The 24,916-nt window shown below is 59.2% G+C and overlaps 1 protein-coding gene across 1 annotated transcript in view; it reads left to right on the top strand.

Annotated features, from left to right (window-relative positions):
• The window catches only part of SULF2 (sulfatase 2), a 91,529-nt gene extending 66,613 nt beyond the window's left edge, over window positions 1-24,916 (top strand). The window contains exons 5-20 of the mRNA XM_049649924.1: window positions 2,394-2,544; window positions 3,785-3,960; window positions 7,548-7,676; window positions 8,631-8,687; window positions 9,177-9,303; window positions 10,673-10,865; window positions 18,154-18,382; window positions 18,510-18,606; window positions 19,001-19,095; window positions 20,044-20,103; window positions 20,447-20,616; window positions 20,794-20,936; window positions 22,011-22,134; window positions 22,793-22,826; window positions 23,027-23,080; window positions 23,953-24,916. Of these exons, the coding sequence (XP_049505881.1) occupies window positions 2,394-2,544; window positions 3,785-3,960; window positions 7,548-7,676; window positions 8,631-8,687; window positions 9,177-9,303; window positions 10,673-10,865; window positions 18,154-18,382; window positions 18,510-18,606; window positions 19,001-19,095; window positions 20,044-20,103; window positions 20,447-20,616; window positions 20,794-20,936; window positions 22,011-22,134; window positions 22,793-22,826; window positions 23,027-23,080; window positions 23,953-23,983 (1,870 nt within the window). The 3' untranslated portion in view covers window positions 23,984-24,916. The remainder of the gene's footprint in view (window positions 1-2,393; window positions 2,545-3,784; window positions 3,961-7,547; window positions 7,677-8,630; window positions 8,688-9,176; window positions 9,304-10,672; window positions 10,866-18,153; window positions 18,383-18,509; window positions 18,607-19,000; window positions 19,096-20,043; window positions 20,104-20,446; window positions 20,617-20,793; window positions 20,937-22,010; window positions 22,135-22,792; window positions 22,827-23,026; window positions 23,081-23,952) is intronic.

The following is a 24,916-nucleotide window of genomic DNA, read 5'->3' on the forward strand; positions in this document are numbered from 1 at the left end:
CACACACACAAAGGTACATGAATGCGTGTGCAAACGCGGGCACCTATAGACACAGATACCCCCACACACACAGATACAAAGATACAGATACGCAAACATGCGCAGAAGCACACAGACACAGATTTACAAACAGATACACAAATACGTAAACACAGACACAGATACGTACACACAGATTACACAGACCCGTATACACAGGCATATAAGCCCAGATCTACACCCAGACGCGTGCACACAAACGTGAAGACACATAGATGCACAAACACACACACACACACACGCAAAGACACCCCAACCCCCACCAGCCCCCAGGGCTTCCTTTGAGGTGTGGCATCTGATCGTGGGTTCACAGGCCTTTTATAACCCGTCGGAGCCAGGCTCTTGTGGACAGGGCTCAAAGTCTTGAGCTGAGGCTTTCCCCTCTTTGTTCAGCCAACGGCTGGGCCCTTCAGAAAGTGTGGCTCTCTCCCCGGAGGAGCCTGGCCTTATGCAGGGGACCCGCAAACTGGCATTGGCCGACAGGGGCCCCAGGCCCTGCCGCCTCCTGGCTCTGACATCCTCCTCCAGAAGAGGTCTCCAGAGAGAGGCCTTCAGAAGTCATCCCCCCCGCAGACTCTTGACAGACCCACTCCTCCCTGTTCTCCTGTTCTCGAGGGCAGACACCCAGCCTAATAGAACCTAATAGATTCAGGGATGATTGCTCAAAATCACGTCCTGGAATCCGGCCCCTTGGGCCTTCCGGAACAGTTTTCCCACACGGCCAAACGGCTCTGAGGCTGTGTCCGCGCAGCCCTGGCCCCCAGCAGCCCCCTTCATTCTGCGTGGGGGATGGGCGGGGCGGGGGGCTTGTTCCTGGGAATGTTCTACATGCGGGTCAGGCCCTAAGCCGGCCCACAGGACGGTGAGGCCTTGCTCTGAATCAAAGGAGGCTGGGGAGCTGGGCTGGATTTAGCGGCGGGAGACCAGCCAGGGACTCAAAGCAAAGTCCAGAAGGAATCTCAAGACTTATGACTCACCCCCCGCCCCCTGCTCTACATAGCAACGGTCTCCATAACTCCTCTCCCCGAACGATATCTGATATTCGAGACGCTGGGAAGGTCCTGGTGGGGCACGTGAGACGTCAGCGAGCTTTCTGCCGTCTCCGCAAACACAGCCTCTTCCCTGCGCACAGCCCCTTGGCCCCTTAATAGCCGGTTTGAAAAGCCTTTTGTCTTCAGGCAGTGGAAACTCCAACTTTATTTTCAGCTTTGACTGGGGAGGGTGAGACCAGACCGGAGGGGACTTTTCTGCTACGTCCTCCAGCAGGAGTGTCTTGGCAAAAGTCATGCCCGAGCACGCGTGGATAGGAGGGTCTCTGGACGGGCCCACGTGTCACTGTGGCAGGAAGTGACCATATCCAGTCCTGGAGTTCCGGCCCCGCTTCTTCTGCCTTTGGCAAGTTAGGCCCTCGCTGGGCCTCAGTCTCCTCATTTCTCACGAGGACAATAAGCACAGCACGCGCCCCTAGGACCCTGAGTGTTAGATGGCAGGAGGCGGTGAACCCTTCGAGCCGGGCCCAGCGCGTGGCAAGCGTAAGTGCCCCGTAGAAGTCAGAGAGTATGGTTCCTTGTCCGGTGATCGTTAGTCCCAGCGGACCCCACTCAGCAGAAATCACGGAGTCCCCTGGCTCCACCGCCTGCTCAGGGAGGCTGTGGGCAGGCCCCCGAACTCCTCTGACCCTCTGTTTCCTCTTCAGTAAATGAGAGAAGAGAGCGAACGGGAAGAATAATTGTGACACACGTACGTCCAGGGGCCCCGTACACGCATGACTATTCTCGACCTAACGTTGTAGCCAACTTCCTTTTTCTTTTCTTTTCTTTTTTTAACCCCAATCTATTGCAAAAGGAAATTCCCTAGTCGTGCCTTAATCGCCATAGCTCGGCAGTTGCCGGGGGTAACTGAAAAATCAACTGCAAGGCTGAGAAATTTGAGTGGGGGGCCTGGCCTGCCGGAGGCTCTGGGCGTGAGCCTCTCCCCTGCTGAAAAAAAGAGCCGTGTGGATTCCGGGGAGCTGTGAGAGGACTCGCGCTCGCCTGTGACTTTGGCCCTGATGTAGCGGGGAGGGCTGGCAGGGCCCGACCGGGAGACGCTGCCGTTCTCACCGCGTGGCCCTGGGTCACTTAACACTGGGTGACCCCCCGGCCCGCCCACGGGCACAGCACCCGCTGGAGAAACACCGACGGAGGTTTAGCGGAGCCGGTGACCGCGTCACGGCTTCCCCGGACGGGCGCACACGCGGCACAGGAGACTGCTCACCCGAGGCAGGGGGTCTGGGGGCCCCGGGGGATGCGGGTGGGCCCCACGCCCGCCACCCGCCTGACCTGGCTGTACGTTTGACCCCCCCCCGCCCCCAGCACACCGAGCTACAACTACGCGCCCAACCCGGACAAGCACTGGATCATGCGCTACACGGGGCCCATGAAGCCCATCCACATGGAGTTCACCAACATGCTGCAGCGAAAGCGCCTACAGACCCTCATGTCCGTGGACGACTCCATGGAGACGGTAGGCCCCGCCCCCTCCGCGCCCGCGGCCACCGTGCAGGCCCCGGAGCCTCCCCGTCCTCGCCCGGCTCCCGGCCTGGCCGGACAGGAGTGGAAACGGGGGCGGGAGGAGCGGGCAGGGCCGCGGGCCCCGGGGAGGTGGCCTGAGCCGCCCCGACGCACGGCCCTGCCTCTGTGAAACTCCGGTGCGGGATCTGTTCTGTTTGCTACGGCAGCCGCGTGACACGGCAGCTCACGTTCTTGAGCAGCTTAGTTGAGATACAACGCACGTCCCCTACGATTCACTCCAAGTATACAGCTCAGCGGTCCTGATACGTCGGCGGAGCTGTGTGCCCGCCACGGTCAATTCCAGAAGGTTTCCGTTACCCCAGCGGGAAGCCCCGCGGCCCTTCGCCGTCATCCCCCGGGACCTCCTCACCCTCGGTGCGTAGGCCACCGCTAACTTACGGTGGATTTGCGTCTTCCAAATGTTTCCCGTGAGTCAATCCCACGCTGCGTGGTCGTCGGTGGCTGGCTTGTTCCACTCGGCATCACGTCTTCGAGGTGGATCCGTGCGTGTGGCAGCCCGTATCCACGCTTCCTTCCTTTTCACGGCTGAGTAATATTCCACTGCGTGGAGAGTTTTTTTTTTTTTTTTTTTTTTTTTTGTCCGTGGCTATTTAAATTTAATCGAACTCAGGACGGTTTAAAGTCCAGCTCCCTAGTCGCACCGGCCGCGGGGCAGGGGCTCAGTAGACACGCGGGACTGGTGGCCGCCATGTTGGACAGCACAGGTCCCGACGCTCCGGAAGGTTCCGTGGGACAGGCCTGCCGAGCATCACCGGCACCTGCCCCAGGCCACGACCCGGCGTCACTCGTTCGTTCGTTCATTCGTTCGTTCAGCAGCATTGGCCAAATGGCCAGTGCCCTGGGATACAGCAGAGAACAAGGTGACCATAGTCCCTGTCCTGATGGAGCTCACCTTCTAATTCAGGGGACAGACGAGCCACAACCATGCAGACAAGATGGGAGAAGCACTGTGAAGAAGGGGGGGGGGGGCAGCAAGTGACAGGAGGGGGGGAGGCTGCGGTTATAAACGTGTCCTTGCCGGGGACCCCCGCTGAGCAGCGAGGTGCAGGGAGGGCCTGAAACGGGAGGGACGGCCCGAGAGCACAGGCACCTCTCCGCCCCCCGAGAGGGCCCGGGCGGCAGGGCGTCCGCACCCCTTCCCTGCGCCCCTCACCGGCCCGCCCGCGTTTCAGATTTACAACATGTTGGTTGAGACGGGCGAGCTGGACAACACCTACATCATGTATACCGCGGACCACGGCTACCACATCGGCCAGTTCGGCCTGGTGAAGGGCAAGTCCATGCCGTACGAGTTTGACATCAGGGTCCCGTTCTACGTGAGGGGCCCCAACGTGGAGGCCGGCTCGCTGTGAGTGCATCACGCCCCAGGGCCCCCCCACTTCCAGGGAGACCTCCGGGGCCTCCCTCGCCCCCCCCCCCGCGCCCCCCCACCGGGTGGGCAAGCAGCAGGTGGCCCAACCGCTTAGCCCCAAGCCACTCCCTCGGGCGGCACTTTATTTGGGCAGGCGAGCCTCTCAGTGCCAAGCGAAACGGTGATTATGTCACCCGGGGTGGGTTCCGGCACATTTTATACCCCTCTGCTGGGGAGGGAGAGACCGGGGGCCGTTAGCACCTGTGAAAACAGATGGTCTGTGGCGGGCAGAGCGCCAGGGAATCAGGGCCGGGCTGCGTGTGCTGCGCCAGCGTGCGGGAAGGCCACCTTGACTTCTGTGGGGCCTGGTGACCCTTGGGGTGGCTCTCAGGGAGGGACCCTGCCGCCCCAGTCGGGGGGTGTTGGCCACAGCACAGAGGGAACCGGTCTCCCTCCCATCCTTCCTCCGGGACCCTGTGGGCCCTCAGCCGGCGCTCTCCTTGGGCTGACCTTGGAGGTGACACATTCTGGCAGGAAACTGCCGCATCTGGGGCAGGGAGCTCTAGAAAGGCAGGTAACCGCAGCAGCAGCTGTTGGAGACCAGCTCAGATGGTTTTTTTGAAATGCAGATAAATTGCCCTTCAGGCGCTTATCTGGCCTGACTTCCATCCCTTGGGAGGAAAGCTTGGTGACAGTTCTAGAAGGTGGGTGTGTGGGTTCAAGGCAAGGCTCCTGGCTCTTTGCCTGCCTGCCTCAACACATTCCTCTCCGCCTTTGGCTCCCAGGGTCCCCACCTGGAAGGAGAGTTAGGATAACAGGGGTGCTGTCCAGTCCTTATTCTGCAGCCCGGGTCTGAGCCGTGTAATTCATGGAAGCATCCCAACAGCCCCGTGGGGTGGATGTTACTGTCACCCTGTCTGCTGAGGCACAGGGAGGTGAGGTTGCCCGAGGGCACGTGACACATCAGAGAAGGAGCTGGGATTTCAAGCCCCGCAGCCTCTCTGTTCCTGCGTCTCTGAAACCTTGAGCCACCCCTGTAAATGGAAAGAATTTGACCCACTAAAGACTCTACAGGCATTGACATTATGGGTTTGGTCAGCTTCAGAGTCTCCGATCTGGTTGATAGGACCCAAAACCATACCCCATGTGGACGAGAGAAAGTGCTAATGTCAGGCTTGGGGCCAGAGGCTGGGACACCTTTGGCTGTACGCAAAAAACCAGATAAGACCAAAAGGTAATAATAAGATAAAGGAAATACAGGAACTGGGGGTGCCTGGGTGGCTCAGTTGAGCATCCAACTCTTGATTGTGGCTCAGGTCATGACCTCACAGTTCGTGGGTTTGAGCCCTGTGTCGGGCGCTGTGCTGACAGCGCAGAACCTGCTTGGGAGTCTCTCTCTCTCTCTCTCTCTCTCTCTCTCTCTCTCTCTGCCCCTTCCCCACTCATTGTCTCTCTCTCTCTCTCTCTCAAATAAATAAATAAATAAACTTAAAAAAAAAAAAAAAGAATGCAGGAACTAAAGTAACTGGAAAGTCCAAGGCTCCATTGGCTTCAGGCATGGCTGGATCCAGCAGTCACACAATAATGTCAGGAAGCTTTCATTTTCCATCATCCCTCAGCCAGCTTCCTTTGAATTGACTTCATTCTCAGGCAGGCTTTTCCCTCATGGTGGCAGACTCACCATGACTTTCAGCCATCCAGTGTAGGAAACCAAACAGTGGTTTGAACAGAAGCCTTAAGGTGACTCTCACCAGCCTGACGTGGGTCACGTGTCCATCCCTGAACCAATCACCGTAGCCAGGGTGATAGAAAACCTCGAGTGACCAGGCCAAAGACATCAGGTAGTGGAATCTGAATGGGGCGGGGCACTGTTACCACCAAGAGGGACGTAGGAAAAGCGATCGTCCCCGTCCCACCCCAGTCCTGGGGAGCAAGCCTGCTGGACACCCCTCAGGCCACCTCAGCTGCTCGTTGCCAACATTCGACGTGGCGCCTGCTTGCCCAGCAGTCTTCCCAGCTCCCCCTGCCTACAGGTTACGTCCTTAGGCTTTACTCTGGCCTCCCAGCCCTCCTACCAGGCAGCCGCACCCCGCACCTGGCTACCTGTCCGGGGTTCACAAGGTGCTGCGCTCCGGAGGAAGGGGTCAAAGGCAACTGAAACCCTAGGACCCCGACCCTGCCCCTCAGCCCCAGGGGATGGGGTCGGGACCCCCGGCCGCCTTGATGGAAAGTGCTCCCACATGGTCGTCATTCATGCGACAGGGGCCAACCCCTGTGTTGGGCACATCCCTGAAATCACTTACCACCACGCCGGGCACACCACCAGGTAGAAACAGGAGACGGGAGAGGTGACAGATGTCTGGCAGAGATACATAACGAAAGTCACTAAGCGAACACTTATTGAGCACCTACTGTGTATTCTAAGTGCAGAAGTGCTAGGGATACAGAAGGGAGCAAGACGGATGGAAGTGTCTGTCTTCCAGTTGGGTTCTAACTGGGGACTAGACAGCCAGATGAATGACTAAAATAGATAGTAAATGGGGGTGATACGGCCTCAGGGAAGGGACAGGAGCGCCGGGAGGGGTCCTCAGGAAGGACCTGGTATTAATCTACGACGCAATAACAAGTCGTTACAAACTCGGCGAGTGAAAAGAACGCACGCGTCCCGTCTCGCCGTGTCTGCGGGTCACAAGTCTGGGCCCAGCCTGGTCGTCCGCTGAGGCTGAAAGCAAGACAGGGCTGGAAGTCTGACTAGGGAAGGACCGGCTTCCCCACTTGACGAGGTTGTTCAGGTGCAAGCCGCGGACCTGACGTCACGCAGCCCGCCTCCCAGAATGTTTGCCAGGCGTCCTCGCTGGGGGTGGGTGACCTTCAGAGACGGCCAGGGGAGACAAGTAGACAGCGGAGGGACAGCCGGCAGGATGAAGCCGTATGTCGGGTAACATAGCCACGCTGGGACGCGTCATCGCCCTTGCCGTTGGTTTGGCCCACCCTTGAGGGGAGGGGATCACGCAGAGGCGTGACCACCGGAGGGCAGGGATCACGGGGTCTGGCCCGGGCTGCCTTGGTAATTGCTGAACAAAGAACTCAGGGGTTGGGGGCAAGTGCTACCCTGGCATCTGGAGGAAGAACATTCCAGCAGAGGGAACAGCAAGAGCAAAGGTCCTGAGGCCAGACACCTGCCTGGCCAAGAATAGCAAAGGGCCAGTGTTTGCCTCAGAGGAGGTTCGGAGACAGGTCTGGGGGCAGGACCAGGGTCTAGAGCGGCTCCTAAAGGCGGGTGTCCTTTGTTCAGGCGGTGGGAGGCAGGGAGGGCACTGCCAGCCGAAGTAGCCAAGTGGAGGCCCGTTAATCCGGGTACCCGGCGGCGAGTGTGGAGTGCGCAGAAGGTGGGGCTCGGCTGAATTGGGGCCGCAGAAGGGGGCCCGGAGGGCTGGGGTGCGGGCGAGTGAGGAGATCACCGCTTCCCCACCCTCGGGGCGTGAGCCACGGGCGACCTCCGTCCCTCCAGCCGCCCTTCTCCCAAGCGAGGCTGGGGCACCACTGCCCGGGTGGCCGAGCCCTGTTCTCCCCGCCTCCCTCAGGAACCCCCACATCGTCCTCAACATCGACCTGGCCCCCACCATCCTGGACATTGCAGGTCTGGACATCCCCTCGGATATGGATGGAAAGTCCATCCTCAAGCTGCTGGACACGGAGCGGCCAGTGAATCGGTGAGGAGGGGGACTTGCCCTTTTGATCATCACAAGACCCAGTGAGGCAGGCGTTACTAGCATCCCGTTCTGCCGGGTTGGAAACCGGACCCCAGAGAGAGCAAGCGACTGGCTAGAGGTCTCTCTGCAAGTCTGGGCGTCGAGGTCTCCCGGTCAGAGGCTCTGACACCTCCTCCCCGAGCTCGAAGGTTTCAGTGCCCGGTGGGACGATGGGAACACGTCCCCAGGTGTCCCGGAGGCAGTGACGTGAACAAGAACAAAAACCAGTCCGGTGGGGAGGTGAGCGGGGTCTGGTGGGGACGGGAAAGGAGGACGCGGCCACCGGCGTGGTCACGGCGACATCTGGTGGCCGGCACCGTGACTGCCCTCGGGGTTGACGGCCCCAGAGTGCTGAAGGCGGAAGCCCCTGCTTGCGCCCGAAGGCAGCTCAGAAGCTCCAGCCGTGCGGGGTGCCGTCGCCTGCTCTCTCGGGGGACCACCTCCACTGAGCCTCCTCCTTTGTGAGGTGTTCTGAGCTGTACGGGTATAAAATGGGCACATCTGGGGCAGCAGTTGGGGCACTGGCTTGGGAGCCGGGACCCCTGGGAGTCGGGGGCAGGATGGAACCTTCTTCCGGCAACCCGAGCCTCTCCCTGGGACGTGGCAATAGAGTGAGATTGCATGAAACCCACACTCAAATTCACCGCCCAACTGTAAAGGATCAAAGAAGAAATCCCCCCCAAGACCTGACAAGCTTAGCCCCCCTCCGGCCACTTCTGCCCCGGGGGGACCCTCAGACCCATATCTCCGCTCCGGGGGAGATGTAGCTCAGCTCAGTGTGGGGTGTGAGCACCCAGGCCCCTCCTGCGCCCAGCTGGGCCCACGCACCCCAACTATCCCCACTTCCCGGAGATGGGGGGACGTGGGAGGCCCCCACGTTGATGGGAAGGTGAAAGTGGGCTTTTTTTCCTCCAGGTTTCACTTGAAGAAGAAGGTGAGGGTCTGGCGGGACTCCTTCCTGGTGGAGAGAGGGTAAGTGCCAGGTCCTAGAGGCCCGCCCCCCGCCCAGGGCATTTGAGGGCCCCCCACCTGCCCGGCCCGGGAAGCTCCTGGCAGCGTCCCCGCCCCCTGTACCGGTGGCATCGAAGATCTCACTGCCAGGGCAGGAGAGAGACCACAGCTCTTACTATCCCTGCTCAGATACGTGTCCACGGCCCCCTAGACACAGAGGAAGCCCGTTCGCTGTCCCCGGGCCTCGTACGGAATTTGAGTCTGGAGGCCACGTGGACCCTTCAGACCTGTGCTCCTGCCCGTGCGATGCTCCGAACGTTTTCTCACGTGTTGCCGACTCTCCTGCAACTTGGGAGGCTTCTTGGCGAATTCCCATTTCTTAAGCCTCGTGACAGTCCCTGCACCCTCTGTGGTGACGTCACACGGGCTGCGTGGGGTCCGCCCCCCGGGCGGCCGCGGGCTCCTTCCGAGCGCAGCGGCCAGCCGTGTGTCCCGCTCTCTGCCCCACAGCAAACTGCTTCACAAGAGGGACAACAAGGTGGATGCTCAGGAGGAGAACTTCCTGCCCAAATACCAGCGCGTGAAAGACCTGTGTCAGCGGGCGGAGTACCAGACCGCGTGCGAGCAGCTGGGACAGGTGAGGCCGTGTGGCTGGTGCCCTGGGGGCTCCTGCCCTCCGTCGTCCCTCCCAGGGGCCGGCCCTCCGCGCTGCAGCCCAGGCCGGGGCTCCTCCCTCGGGCCCGCACAGCCAGTGAGGCCGGCTTTTCGTTTATAGGAGCAATAGGAAATTGCCTTTTTAAATAAATATAGGTGTTTAAAAAGTGAGTTGATTGCGAGGGAAAGATTAAGAAAATTACAAGCAGATAGTATTTAGAGATAGCAGGGGCTGTGAGTGATGTTGGAAGAGTCTGAACTTGGCTTTTCTGAGGCCTAGACGGCCGGGGGAGCTGGGGAGGGGAGGGGAGGGGAGGGCAGAGGAACTGAGAAGCAGGCAGGGCAGCCCGGCTCAAGGGGTGTGGGGCGTGCGTCCCTGCCTCAGTCTGCCGGCTGGTACTATGAGCCCGCCGCCCCCCCCCACAGTAACTCGGGCCTGGAGATGTGTGCCCACTGCGCCCATAAGTACGAGTAAAACCAGGGCCTTTGGATCCCATTGCTCACCATAGCCTGTGGCCTTCCAAGGCCGAGGCCCGGCTGGGTGCGTTTCTCACAAGCGGGGGCGGCCCCATCTTATCGCCAGACTCAGAATGAGGCCCATCCCCGTGGCCGTGTCCCCACCCCGTTTGCTCGTAAGCCCCAGACCCCTCCCCATGCTGCGGAAGCCAGTCTGTGCCTCGGGACAAGAGCTTTGGGTTATGCCGGTCCCTTCATTGCCGAGCACGCTGATCCAGGCCCTGGAGCGATGGCCCTGAATGCCCCCAGCGGAAACCCCTGGCCTCCCGGAGCTGCGTGCTGGGGACATCCCAGAAGGGCTCCAGTTTCAGTTCCAAGCCACAAGGAGTGAGCTGCTGAGCCAAGGGCCCTTGTCCCCCCGGAGTGTTGGCACATTCCCCCCCTTTGCACATCTGTCCCCCACCCAGACGGGAGGTCGGGCGGTCCCAGGGCAGCGGCAGGCATGAGCATCTTCAGAACAGATTATCAGGGCGCACTGCTTTACCCCAAAGGAAGAGAGCGCTGCGGGTGGGGGCTGGGCCCTGGACCAGCCGGGGGAGGCATCGGTCCGGAGCCCCAGCTACCGCTCCGGGGCCTCCCGGACCCCAGCCTCAGCCGCCACCCCCTCTCGCCGGCCCGGTGCCTCCCCTGGGGGGCCTCCCTGTGACTGGGGCTCGTGCCCAGCCACCAAGTGTCGGCCCTGGTGCCCCTTCTGTGCTCCCCCCACGACAGACGTGTGTCTGTGGGGCACCGAGCGGCCAGCGGCGGTCCCGGGGCCCCAGCGAGGGCGGCGGGGAGCGGGACGTCTCCGGGGCGGTCGCGGCCGCGGAGCCTGAGGCCCTCGCCGTGTCTCGCAGAAGTGGCAGTGCGTGGAAGACGCGTCGGGGAAGCTGAAGCTGCACAGGTGCAAGGCCCCCGCGTGGCCGGGGGGCAGGGCCCTCTCCAACCTGGTGCCCAAGTACTACGGGCAGGGTGGCGACGCCTGCCTCTGTGCCGGCAGCGACTACAAGCTCAGCCTGGCCGGGCGCAGGAAGAAGTTCTTCAAGAAGAGTAAGTGTGGCGGCCCCGGGGGTGGAGCGGGGCAGGGGGGGGGCGCGATCGTGCCTGGGGAGCCCCGTCCGTGCGTTCACCCAGCCCCACAGACGCGGATGCCAGTGCCCGGCGGCCCTCCGGGACGAGACTAAAGGGGGGGAAGGCCATTTGGTAACGTGCCGAGAGCAGGAGCTGAAGCAGGGGAGAGGGCGGCGGGAGAGGGGCCCCTCAGAGCCCTTCCTCTGAGACGAGAAGCCACGGGATGGTTTTGAGCGGAAGAGCCGGGATCAGATTTGTGTTTTCAAGGGTTCCTCCGGCAGCCGTTGGGATGGGGGCTCGGGCCACGTGAGGGGACCGGGGGGCTGGAGCCGGAGGCCCGTCAGGAGACCGGGCGGAGGCCTGGCGAGAGGCCGTGGTGCTGGGACCGGACAGCGGTGGGGAAGGAAGCAGAGGTCGGGCTCCGGACGGGACTTGGAGGGAGAGCGCCTGATACACTCAGTCCCCATTACTTGTGGATCCCATGTCTCAGATTCACTCGTAGCCCCCCAAATCAGTACGCGGGGTGCTTTCTCGGGCGTTCACGGCACGTGTGGGGCGGCAGAACTTCTTGAGTCCCCCCGGCATGCACGTTCCCAGCTGAGGAGGACCCGGGCTTCAGCTCTCGTGCTGCAGGCAAATCCTTCGCCCGTGCATTTAGCGTCACGGTTCTTGGACTTGGTGCTTTTGCTTGGCGGCTTCACGAGTCGCTGCGGCCCCCAAGCCTGGTGCCGAAGTGCCATGTGGTTCGTAAGTACGGGAAGGCCGAGCGGCACCCCTAGGGGAGTGCCTAGGGAAAGACACGGGGGTTAGATGAGCTTCCTGCAGGCACGAGATTCCGTGCTGTTGGCCTTGAGTTCGGTGGTAAAGAAACCACACTATATATTAAACGGGAACACGCGTAAAACAAGGCCTTGGGCCGAGAGTGGACCAAAATGTCGTGACCGGAGGCTGGCGGGAACCTAACCCCGTGTTTCCCCTTGGGAGCAGTGCTGCGGTATCGGCCAATTCAGGGTTCAGGTGACCTCATAGAACAGCCTCCAATAATGAGAGTCGACTGTAGTGTGGACGAGTGGGGAAGAGCCCCCATCCCAACGGAGAGAGCCTTCCCAGACTTCATGGCTCGCTCCCAGCAGGGGCCGAGGAAGGACAACGAGCAGGCAAGGTGGAACCCAAGTCCCCTTGGATCCTCCTGCAAAACTCCCGTCACTCTGGGCCAGTCACGGCCCCATTCCGAGGTTCAGCTCCCCCTTGAAAGAACGCCCCTGTGCCTTGAACGCGCTCAGAGGCCTGGGTCTCTGGCCAGAAGTGTCCCCTCCAGAGCTGGGCAGTTTCCCATGCCACCCACTCCTCTGGCCCCCCGACCCAAGGACAGCCAAGCTACTTAGGTTGTAGTTCTGAGGTGTTTTGTGTTGGTTTGTTTTCTGGGGCAAAACACACATAAAGTTTATCATTCTAACCATTTCTAAGTGCACAACGTGGGCGTGCGACCGTCACCCCCATCCACCCCCCGGAGCTCTGCCTCACCTTGCCGGACCGAAACTCTGTCCCCATGAAACTGTAACTGTCCCTCCCCGCTCCCCTGCCCCGGCCACCTCGCTTGGCCTTTCCATCTCTGTGCGTCTGACCGCACTAGGGACCTCGTGTACGTGGAACATGCCGTGTCCTCCCGAGACTGGCTCTTTTCACTCGGCACGACGTGCTCAGGGCTCATCCAGGGTGTAGCCTGGGTCAGAACTTCCTTCCTTTTTCAAGGCTTGAATGGTGCTCCGTGTTGCCAGTTAGAGGCGGGGGATTCGGTGGTCCCCACAGCCCCCTCCCCCCCGCCGAGCCTCGGCAGAGGACGCCCTCGAAGCGAAGCAGGGGGCTGCCTCCGTGCTCCTGCCTCCAACAGCACTTCCCCTGACGGCCCCCCGTCACGTTGCCCCTCAGGCTGCTTCGTGGCTGCCGAGTTAATCTTTTGTAGCCAAACAAGACGACTGGCTTCCAGATTGAATTACGCAGCCGACGTCTCCTCGCTTTGGCCCACGGCCCGGTGCATGATCTTTTTTTTTTAATTTTTAAGTTTAATTGTTTATGAGAGAGGGAGACAGCATGCGTGGGGGAGGGGCAGAGAGAGAGGGAGACACAGTACAAAGCAGGCTCCAGGCTCCGAGCTGTCGGCACAGAGCCCGACCCGGGGGCTCGAACTCACAGGCAGGGAGATCGTGACCTGAGCCGAAGTCGGTTGCCTAACCGACTGAGCCACCCAGGCGCCCCCATGATCTTTAAACAATATGAGAAGCTGGGACTCAGTTAAGCTTCCCCCGCACCGCCGCCCCCCGCCCCTGTTAATGCTCAGAGGAAAGAAAATGCACCCAGACAGCCAAGACTCAAGTCAGCCCAGGTTCCCACGCGAGTTCGGCATAACGTCCAAGTCCTGTCTCAGGTGTACCTCGCGGCAACCCGGGGACCAAGGCGGGTGACCCTCCTTAGGATGGACAGGAAAGCCCGGGTCACGCGGCCAATTTGGGGGCCCGAGCCTCATCCCCTGGCCCCACGTTCTTCCTCCTGCCGGTGCCTCCAGCAAAGGCATCTCCTGACCCCTTGTGAGCAGCCAGCCCGGAGCAGGCTTCTCAGCCTCCCGGCAGTTTGGTCCCCAATATGGAGACATTCCTGTGGCTGTCGCAGCTGTGTGATGATGGGGGGATGCCCCTGGCCCCTGGGGGTAGACCCCGGGGATGCTGCCAAGCCCCCTGCAACACACAGGACAGTCTCTCCCAACAGAGGAGTATCTGGCCTGAAAACGTCAGCAGTTGTGAGGCTGAGAAGCCCCAGTTTGGAGCAGCTCGGACCCCAGCGCGCCTTGGTCCACGGACATGCCAGCTGTGGTGGGAGGAAGCCAGGCGGAGCCAGCCAGCTCAGAACAGGGCGGAGGGCGGGCCGCTGGCGATGGGCCCAGGCGGCCGGTGGGCGTTCGCTTAGGCTCCCGGCGAATCTGCAGCCCTATCACGTGCCAGCGGCCGGAAGAGATGCTGATCGGGCCTCATGGAGGAGACGAGGTCCGGGAAGACCACTTCCGTCGGTGAAAGATTCGTGGAGGAAGTGAAAAGAGTGACGTGACCAGGAGGGAGAGGGTGGGCGGTTGGCGGGCGTGTAAGTAAGAGCTCAGCGGGGAGAAGTAAGAGATTGAGGCTCTAGGTCTGGGAAGAAGGAGCACGAAGGCCCTGTGGGTCCCAGCCCCGGAGAGCCCCGGGGAGGCGGATGGGCCCGGCTTGCGACCTTGGACGAGGATGTCACAGCTGCGGGGTCCCCGGACCACAGAGCGGCCGCTCGATGCCAGCTTCCCGGTGCTGAGAAAGTTACCGGTTCCGTTCGCGTCACCCTGCGACACAGCCCTGTAGGGCAGGGACCGTCGTGGGAACACAGCTGCTCAGGAGTTAGCCGCATTGTCCGCGGGCAGGCGTTTGCTCAGCACCGGCACCCGACGGCCAGATTCCAGAGCCGATGCCCTCGGCCACGGGGTTACCAGGCCCCTCCGTGCCCAGCACACGGGGTTGGGGGGAGGGGCCCCTGTGGGAGCATGGAAACAAGGACCGCTAGGGAGACCAGGAGAGCGAGCGGCGGGGCTTCAAGTCCAGGCAAAGGTTCACACAGGGGCCAGCAGCCTTGTCCGTAAAGAATCAGAGAGCAAATATTTGAGGCTTTGCAGGCTCAATAGTGTCCCTGTCGACCTCTCAGTCCTGCCTCTGGAGCCAGGAAAGAGCCATGGGCTCGGTAGCTTATTTACAGACCCGGGCAGAGGGTCAGACTCGGCCCTTAGGCCACAGCGTGGGGAATCTTTGGGTTTCTGGCTGGGGCTGGAGGTGGAAAGATACAAAGCACTTGATTCCTGCACAAGCAAGACAAAAGGGGCAGAAAGGACCCGGTGTATGTCTGTCTCACGGCCGTCGTGGGCAGGCGTGACCTCCCACAGGGACACCGATTCAGGTTTTGTGCATCATGGGCCCAGGTATCGTGGCCTCAGGGAGACTTAACCCAGGGAGGAAAGGGCCACGGAGGAGGCTGCCTGGGGCCAGAAAAGGCCCAAGGTTGTGCTAAGAGATGCCTCTCCTGGATCTGGGCCCCCAGATCCCCTGGCCCAGGTGATTCTGATAGAAGGAGTCTGAGAACTGAAAGAAACATCTGCCCCAAGGGTGGGGACAGCAGGAGCAGATCCTGGAGCCCAGGGCCCCGGGGCCCCCTGGAGAGGGAGTCCCATCCTGGGTTCTTGGAGGCCACCGCCGCCCGCCTCCAGCCCAGTTCTTGTGCCTTGGGCGCCACCTGGTGGCCATTTCGGGAACCCAGCAGAGCCCCGGGCCGTGCGGAGCTCCAGGCCTTCTCCAAAAAGATGTGCGTTTAGACCAGTGGGGTTACAGTCGTGAGGCGTGACAGAGCCAGACCTGAGGGACGGAGAGGAGACCACCCGTCTAAAGGGGCGGCCTCAGCTCCTGCCTGGGCCTACCGTGCAGGTCTGTGGGCGCCATGCAGGCAGGCACTTCTTTGTGGTTTTCGCTTCAGAAGCTGGAAATCTGCACTCCTGCATGACCACCACCCCCGTTTTTCTCAAGTGTTAGCAACGTGATCGACTTTGTCTTTTAGGGGCACCTGGGTGGCTCCATCAGTTGAGTGTCTGACTCTTGGTTTTGGCTCAGGTCACGATCCCAAGGTCCTGGGATCAAGCCCCACATCGGGCTCAGTACTGAGCATGGAGTCTGCTTAAGATTCTCTTTCTCTCTTCCTCTGCCCCTCTCCCCTACATGCGCTCGCTCACTCGCTCTCTCTCAAGAAATAATTTTGTCTTTTAATATATAGAAGATGAGAGAAATCCGGGCTCTGGCTTTAGCCCACACACCCTCAGTTTTCAGTCGTTGACTTAGAACGTGGAAAGATGCCGCGGAACCCCATGTCGCTGCCTGGCTGGGGACAGCATCCAGCTCACTGCTGGCCAAACAGAGAAGCTAAGAAAAGCTGAGAAACCTCCCTACGCTGCTCTCTCTTCTATCCAGGAGACCGCCACCTAGCTTTTTCCTTTTCCGATTCAAATTAATGGGGTTTCTTTAGCGTCTCTGTTTCTTCTTGAGGTGTAGTTGACATAGAACATCGTGTTAGTCTGGGGTATGAAGCATAACGATTCGATATTTGCCTCCGTTGCAAAATGACTGTAAGTAGCTAATAGCCATCGTCGTACAATTACAAAAACTTTTTTTCTTGTGATGAAAACTTTGAAGATCTGCTCTCTTAGCAGCTTTCCTGTAGGGTACATGCCCAGGACCTACTTGTTTTATAACGGGAAGTTTGTACCTTTTGACCCCCTTAACCCATTTTGCCCACTCCTGACCCCACGCCCCCCTCACAGCCGCCAGTCTGTTCTGTGTATCTTTGAGCTCGTGCTTTTCTTGTTTGGGGTTTATTTTTAGATTCCACGTAGAAGTGAGATCAGGTGGTATTTGTCTTTCTCTGACTTGTTTCACTTAGCATAATACCTCACGAGGTCCGTCCATGTTGTCGCAAATGGCAAATTTTGATCCTTTTTTATGGCTGAATAGTATTCCATCATGCACACCCGTGCACGCACACACACACACACACACACACACACACCACGTTTTCTGTACTGTTCTTCCATCAACGGACCCAGGCTGTTTCCGTGTCTCGGCCGTTGTAAACAGTATGCAGCAAAGAGGAGGGCACTGATCTCCTGTGTTAGTGTTTTCGTTTTCTTCAGAGAAAACTCTCAGAATTGCTGGATCGTATGGCAGTTCTGTTTTTAGTTTTTGAGGACTCCCCATACTGTGCTCCACAGCGACTGCACCGACTTACATTCCCCCCCAACAGAGTTCCCTTTTCTCCACATCTTCGCCATAGTTGTTATTTCTGGTCTTTTTCATGATAGCCATTCAAACAGGTGTAGAGCGATATCTCCTTGTGGTTTTGATTTGCATTTCCCTGATGGCGAGGACCTTTTTATGCACCTGTTGGCCATCGGGATGTCTTCTTTGGAAAAAGGTCAGTTGAGGTCCTCTGTCCATTTTCCAATCAGATTGTTTGTGGTTTTTTGTTATTGAGTTGTATAAGTTTTTATACATTTTGGCTGGTAACCTCCTTCTTATCAGTTTTTCATCCTAAATGGCTGGCGAGTTTTGTCAAATGCTTTTCCCGCACCCACTGAGCTGATCACACGATTTTCCTCCCTCATTCTGTTAAATGCAGTGTATCACCTGGCTTGATTGGCAGATGGTGAAACATTCTCGCATCCCGGGAGTAATAGGCCACTTTATCACGGTGTAGGATCCTTTCCATGTAGTATTGAATTCGGCTTGCTAATATTTTTGCTGAGAGGTTCTGCATCTGTGTCCGTGAGGGAAACTGGCCTGTAATTCTCCTGTCTTGTGGCGTCCTTGCCCGTTTTTGGTGTCAGAGTCATGGTGGCCTGTGAAATGAGTTTGGACGTGTTCCCTCCTCCTTGGTTTCTTAGAAGAGTTTGAGAAAGGCTGGTATTAATTCTTCTTGAAATATCCGGTAGAAGTCACCAGTGAAGCCATCTGGCCCTGGACTTCTCTTCATTGGGAAGTTTCTGAGTAACCGATTCAGTCTCCTCATTGAATGATTTCATACCAACATCTTGTCTTTTCATTTCTTTTTTTTTTTATTGAGGTAAAGTTCACACACCGGAAAATTTACCATTTTTACAAACCTAAAGACTACCGTTGTTTTAAAAGTTTGTAAAATTGGTAAAGTCTACAAAGTTAAAGTCTACGACTCAGAAGCATGGAATTCAGAAGCGTTTACAGGGTGGTGTATCACTGCCTCGATCTAGTTCCAACACCTTCCATCACCCGGAAAGGGAACCCCATTACTGCCTTGCCCCCCATCCCACGGCAGCCATTAACTTGCTCTCGGTGCCTATGTCTTTACCTACTCTGGACATTCCAAACAAATAGGCCCACACGACAGGGACCTCGCACGTGTGGCCGTGTTCGCGGAGCATGACGCCCACCCACGCGGTAGCTTGCATCACGGCTGTGTTCCTGTGTCGCCAAACATCCCATCACGCGGATAGGCCGTGTGTATCCACGCTCAGCTCTTTCTGGGGACTATCCCAAGCCTCTTCCTCCTTAGCCCCGAGCCTTGTTTCCCCAACTGAACCCACGGGGGTCCTTTCCAAGCGTCCGGATCAATAGTCCGCGGCCCAGGGAGCCCAGCCAGCCTGCCCAGCCCCCCTCACCCAGCCACCCGCTGACGCCCACAGAGTACAAGACCGGCTACGCCCGGAACCGCTCCGTCCGCTCGGTGGCCATCGAGGCGGATGGCGGGGTGCACCACAGAGGCCTGGACGACGCACCCCAGTCCCGCAACCTTACCAAGCGGCACTGGCCGGGGGCCCCTGAGGATCCGGACGACAAGGACCCCGGAGACTTCAGCGGCACGGGGGGCCTCCCGGACTACTCAGCCCCCAACCCCATTAAAGTCACACACCGGTGAGAGTCCAGGCGGAGGGCAGGGGGCGGAGGGGGCGGGGGGGGGGGGGCCTTGGCAGGGACGCCCCCGCCTCGGGCCCCTGGCTCGGCCCCCTCAGCGGCACACGTGACCCCTTCTCCCGGGCAGGTGCTACATCCTCGAGAATGACACGGTCCAGTGCGACCTGGGCCTGTACCAGTCCCTGCAGGCCTGGAAAGACCACAAGCTGCACATTGACCACGAGGTGAGGGGGGTCTGGGCAGGGGGCACCTTCTCACCACCACGAGCTCGGCAGGGCCACCAGCCACATCCGGGAGGCAGCGAGGCCCGGCCCCGGGAGCGACACTTCCCCAGAACCTTCGGGGAGGGGGCAGCGTGCTCACCTCACCCCCCTTCTTGCTTTTAAGATGCTCACACGACCCTCAGCCCTTCCGCCGGCCGGGGGGGGGGGGGGGGGGGAGAGACGGGTCCTCCCGGCTCAGCCAGCTCTCGGGAGCCTGGTCACTTCAGCAGGTGGAAGGGACCAAGGACCCCTCAGCAGCCACAAATGCAGGCGGTGGCCGGGGACCCCACCAGGCCGTCCCTGCTCACCCAGCCCCCCAGAGTTTCACGGCCCCCTTGCCTGCTCTCTGCCCCAGATCGAAACCCTGCAGAACAAAATTAAGAACCTGAGGGAAGTCCGAGGCCACCTGAAGAAAAAGCGGCCAGAAGAATGTGACTGTCACAAAATCAGGTGAGTAGCAAAGAGACCCGGGAAGGCCCCTAGTGCTCCTGCAGGACCCCTCCTGGGGACACACAGCCTCCCCTCTGTGACTCCTGGCATTATCTTTAGATCCCTATCTCCTCCCTCGGAGCAAGGGGAAAAATCGGTAATAATTCAGGTGCCCGTTGTCCCCTGGGCGGACACCACCGCCCTCAGGTGGCCAGCCAGACGCCAGGCGTAGGCGCTGTGGTCGGAGGAGCCCGCTCGCTGTGTGGGGCCGGCTTCCGGGAGGGGAAGGAGACTCCGCCCACTGCCCTTCCCGAACAGTCCCGTGGCCCGAGGTGCACAGTGCCAGCTCGGGGAACCCCAGCCGGGGGGGGCGTCACCGTCCAGCAGAACTGCTGTGATGACGGGCTGGGCTGCATCTGTGCTGTCCGCTAGGGCAGCCACCAACCACACGTGGCTGTTGAGCTCTTGAAACGTGGCCAGTATAACCGAGGAACTGAGCTTGGGGTCCTATTTCAATTGAAATCGCCACATGTGGCCGGTGGCGCCGGCGCCACACGGCGCATCCGCAGTCTCTGCCACCTTCCGGAAGAGGCTTGCAAAACACGGGTTCCCCTGGGGCTGGCCCTGAGCCGGCAAGAGGTGGGCGCGGGCCTGGGGGAGCCCCCCAACCTGGAGATGATAAGGCTGAAGCCATGGGGAGCCAGGCGCAGCTTCCAGTCCCCGCTGACTGACACCCACCCCGACCTTCCAAGCCTGGCCTGAGGCCTTCAGCCAGGGCCCCAGCTGGCATCTGCAGAAAGGAGCCAGCCAGCCAGGGAGCTGCCGCGCTAGGGATGGTTCCCACCCCAGCACTGCCCCCAGAAAGTGGGACGGGGACCCCAGGGCACCGCGGTTTGCGCGCGCGCGCGCACACACACACACACACACACACACACACACACACACACGAGTTGCCCTGGTCTGTTACAGTTACCACACCCAGCACAAAGGCCGCCTCAAGCACAAAGGCTCCAGTCTGCATCCTTTCAGGTAAGGGCAGCTTAAGGCTCAGGGGAGCTAATAAAGCGAACAGAAGAGGTCCTGGCCCTTGCTGGGAGGTCAGCACAGCCCTGGAAGAGGCGGGACTCCCAGAGTGGCTCTCCGGCGCCCCCTCGCGGCTGGAGGAGGTGCTGCAGCCCCGCCGAGCAGGCCGCAAGGGGGGCCTCAGATCAGCAGTGGGTCGGTCTCTGGTCGTTCGCTTGGGGGCCCCTCCCCGGCTGGCTGCGCATCCGGCTCTGGGCAGGAAGAGCAGAGGCTCGGGGTCACGGCCCCCCAGGAGGCTGCAGGTGGGGGTCGAGGGAGGTGTGAGGGGTGTGGCCCTGTGTGCCCCTAGGAAGGGTCTGCAGGAGAAGGACAAGGTGTGGCTGCTGCGGGAGCAGAAGCGCAAGAAGAAACTTCGCAAGCTGCTCAAGCGACTGCAGAACAACGACACGTGCAGTATGCCGGGCCTCACGTGCTTCACGCACGACAACCAGCACTGGCAGACGGCACCGCTCTGGACACGTGAGCCAGCGGGCAGGCGGGGGGCAGGATGGGGATCGCTGGCCCCCAGCCCGGAGCCTCTCGGGGCGGGTTCCCTGACAGCAGGGGCTCCAGATCCAGACAGAAAGAGGCCCGGGGAGGGAGCCCGTCCCAGGCGGGAATTGCTCACTCTGGGCCCGCTGTCCCTTCCCTTGGCAGTGGGGCCCTTCTGTGCCTGCACCAGCGCCAACAACAACACCTACTGGTGCATGCGGACCATCAACGAGACCCACAATTTCCTCTTCTGCGAATTCGCAACCGGCTTCCTGGAGTACTTTGATCTCAACACAGACCCCTACCAGGTACACACCTCACAGGCTGGAGACGTGGGGGGCGTGGGCCACGCAGGTGCCGCAGGGCTGGGCCCCCTGAGGAAGTGACGGTGAATCTTCAAGTCCCACGGAGTCCCTGAGGCAGAAGTGAGTTCTGAAGGGACTGGATGCACACCGGGGCCCTCTCCCTCCATCTTGCTGCCCCTGTAATCTGGGTCCTATACAGCCTCCCCCTCTAACTCAGGCACCTGGGGGTGATGACACAGGCTTTATGTCGAAGACCCCTGGAACTGGAGGGCTTTGTGGTCCCCTAGGATCAGACCAAACCCTGCACACTTGGGTGCCTGCAGGGACCACACAGATAACGGGACACAGCCAGCGCTCACGGGCACCGTCTTAAGTGTTTCCGTGTATTTAATCATCGGAACACGTCTGTGACCAAAGTGGCCCAGAACATGTAAGACAAAAGGAGCCACAAGCCTCTGGCGAGTGGACTGCGCGTGTCCCTTCTGAACCACACGGTCCCCACGGGGCCCTTCACACTAGTGTGGCCTCGGTACTGTCCGATCTGCGTTTCAACAAAAGCCTGCAGTCGCTTTATAGGGAACCTGATTTTTAAATGCCAGCAACTCCACGCTCTTGTTCTTTGTTGTCACTACCATACGGCTCCCGGTCTTTCTCCTTAGGTGGGTCGTGCCCATGTTTTACAAAGGGGGTGTCAAAGCACGGCAGGTCCCTCACCAGTAGCTCCCAGATGAGGCAAGGACACAGGCCCCCTCCCCCACCCATCACCAAGTGGCCGCTCTGCAGTCAAGAGGGGGGGGGGGGGGGGGTAGTGAATGAAGGTCTAGAGCCACAGGGCAACCGTGAGCTCCTGGAGCCACTGGTCAGGAAAGTGAAGCACACGGCGGGTGGAGAGCGCCTGGAGGGGCTGCAGGCACAAGGCAGTCCGTCCGGACTGCGCCCAACTCCAGCCCTGGCAGGATAAAGGTCACCATCCCAGCACACCTCCGCTCCCCCCGCCGCCCGAGGGAAGTCCCCCGGTTGGCGGAAGCCGAGGGGATCCCTGCACTCACCATGTCGATGACCTTTTGTTCCGACCAGTTGATGAACGCGGTGAACACGCTGGACAGGGACGTCCTCAACCAGCTGCACGTGCAGCTCATGGAGCTGCGGAGCTGCAAGGGTTACAAGCAGTGTAACCCCCGGACTCGAAACATGGACCTGGGTGAGCAGGCGCTCCGCAGCGGGGCCCGTAGGGAGCGGGGCTGCCGCGGGGTGGGGAGGTAGGAGGTCACGTCTAGTCTGATGGGTGAACCTAGCGAATCCTCCCCAGCAGCTGATGTATCACTAGGGTCCACCAAGGGCCGCATTTACGAGAAGCCCGATCGCTCGTTTATCGCCATGTGCCAGTCACTGGGCTAGGTGTCGTATGGTCGTTATCTCATCACCGTTAAAGTGACCAGGTCGACTGATTCCAAACCCACACACCTGGTCACGCTGCTCGTTCTCCAGGAACCTCGCTGAGCGCCAAGACCCAGGCTCTCCCCACCATCCCCTGTCTCAGGCCCATGGCCTTCTGTCCCCTGTCACATAGGTGTCCCTGCCCATACCTGCCTCCCCCACCGTGACCCAGGTCATGAATAGATACAGGAGGGTCCTAAAGCTGCTAGGACATTAGAGTACAGGCAGTCGACAAGTTTCAGGGCAAGCTCACGTCAGGATTCAGCCACTCTGCCTGGGTGTCGCTATCCACATCAGAAAAAAAAAAAGAAAAACGTCAAAAAGCCTAAAATGTTTTTAAAAAGAGGCAGTTACAAAGTTTGTCATTACTTGTGCCACCTTTGCCCTAATGTCTCTGTTTCGCTCATTTCTGTCTCATTCAGGACTTAAAGATGGCGGAAGCTATGAACAATACAGGTATCCGTTTTTGTTGTTATAGCCTGGGACGGCTCCCCGATCCTGGCCCGTCTCTGGTCTAACCTCTGTGGCTCGTGTGCGGCTGAGGCCCTGCCCTTTCTCCGGTCTGCCAGGGGCCTGGTTCGCCCACCAGGGAGGGGGAACTCGGTCTTCCTCGGTGAGGCTAACACCCATTCTCCTCTTGACACCCAAAAACACAGGCAGTTTCAGCGTCGAAAGTGGCCAGAAATGAAGAGACCTTCTTCCAAATCGCTGTGAGTTGAGGAACCAGTTTACCGGTGGAGAGCTGGTCTGCCTGGCCTCGTTCTGTGTGCATGCCATTTCTTTCGTAACCCTCTCTGCTGCTGTCATGAGAAGGGAGCAGGGAGTCTTTCCGTGTTTCAGATTAGTACCGTGTTTCATACACTGTTGTTCTCCATAGAGTAACTTGTGCTTGGTAAACTCCAGGGAGTCCGTACAGGTCGAGAAGCATTTAAATGTCCGACCCGCCCGACGTCTTCAAGGCTGTGGCTGCAGAAGGGTCCCCTGGTCCATGTCAGCAGCAGGGCGGCCTCACTAGAGGGCACCTGAAATATCCAGGCCACGACAGCTCTCTCCAGCGCCAGAGAGGCTGGTAGAGGGCCGAGACTGGCAGCCTAGAAAGGTCACCTCTAGTCTAAGGGGAGCAGCACTGATGGGAGGCGGCTTGAACCCTCTAATTCATCATGAAAATCCAAAAATGCAGTTATGGGTCAGGATTTTTTGTTAACATTGGCAATTCATTTGATGTTAAGTTGCCAGGCAGGCAAACAGACCCCCTTGGTGCACTGCCATTTGCAACTTCTGGTTTTTTCCTTCTTCCTTTATATGCATATAAACCCCCCTCTGTAGCTTTAATAGGACTACGGGCCGGCTAAGCATTTGCCATGTCTATATCTGAACGTCCTCAGGGCCTTTACCAGCGTGTGAGCCCAGAGCCAAAAGCCTGGATGACCGGGTGGGAGCAAGCCCATTCTGAGGGGTCTCGAAGGGTCCTCCCCGCAGCCGCATCCTCGAAGCAGAGGGTTCTAGGCTTCAGGGCTGATCGCCGTGTCATGCCGCCTCTGGGCTTAATCAGACGCTAAGAGGAGTTTGCTTTGTTCTACAGGGGACAGCTGTGGGAAGGCTGGGAAGGTTAAGAAGCACACGAGGGCCTCCCAACCAGAGGCACCAGCTGATCGTACGGACGATGAAAACCGCGGACAGTCTCAGGCGGGCCTGCGCCGTTGGCCGGGCCGCCTGCGCTCACAGGACTTGCTTTCAGTCAACACGGCACACTCTGGAAGAGAACTGTCGGCAGTCGCTAACTTCAGGAAGCCCGTTTTTGCCCTGCTTTTGCTTTGGATTATACCTCACCAGCTGCACAAAATGCATTTTCATATCAAACGGTCACCACTAACCCTCTCTGAGAGGCTGACGAGGGAAAAAGAGATTTTCTTGGAAACTTCCCCCAACGGTGAAAGTCACTGGAGTTTTTTGTTGTTTTTGTTTTTTTCAATCATGGGGGAAGAACAACCTTTTTAAACCCTCCTCCTCTTTTAGTTTGTCACAAAGGAGGACGAAGACAAAGCAGGACAGGAGCAACCTGCAGACGCTGGGAGTGGTGCAGAGCTGACGGCCGAGTCAACAGCACAAAAGAAGGGACTTTCATTTAGCACCACAACCCAGGTCGCCTCTGAAGAAACGGACTTCGCTGTACATATGTGACTATTTACATGCCACCAGCGTGGGAACTCTTAGGGGAATCTAGTAAGAAAACACAATTTTCCAGAGTTGTGGGGTCAGTAAACGCTCTGCGGCCAGTGAAGAAAACCCCTCGGCCGTTGTGGACATTTCTGTTCCCGACCAGATACCATTTCTCCTAGTATTTCTTTGTGATCTGTCCCAGAACTGATGTTTTTCGAAGTACTGGAAAGAAATGAAGTCGATGTATGTCCCCGGTTTTCACAAAATTGTGTTTGTAAAGACATTTTGTAGTCTGAGTATTGTCATACAATGTTCAAAATCCCAGCCAATGACCAGCAGTTGGTATGAGGTAACCTTTGACATTTTGTAAAAGGCCGTTCTTGGGA

The sequence above is a fragment of the Panthera uncia genome (genome assembly GCF_023721935.1).
Source record: "Panthera uncia isolate 11264 chromosome A3 unlocalized genomic scaffold, Puncia_PCG_1.0 HiC_scaffold_11, whole genome shotgun sequence".
In the NCBI taxonomy this organism is placed as follows: Eukaryota; Metazoa; Chordata; class Mammalia; order Carnivora; family Felidae; genus Panthera; species Panthera uncia.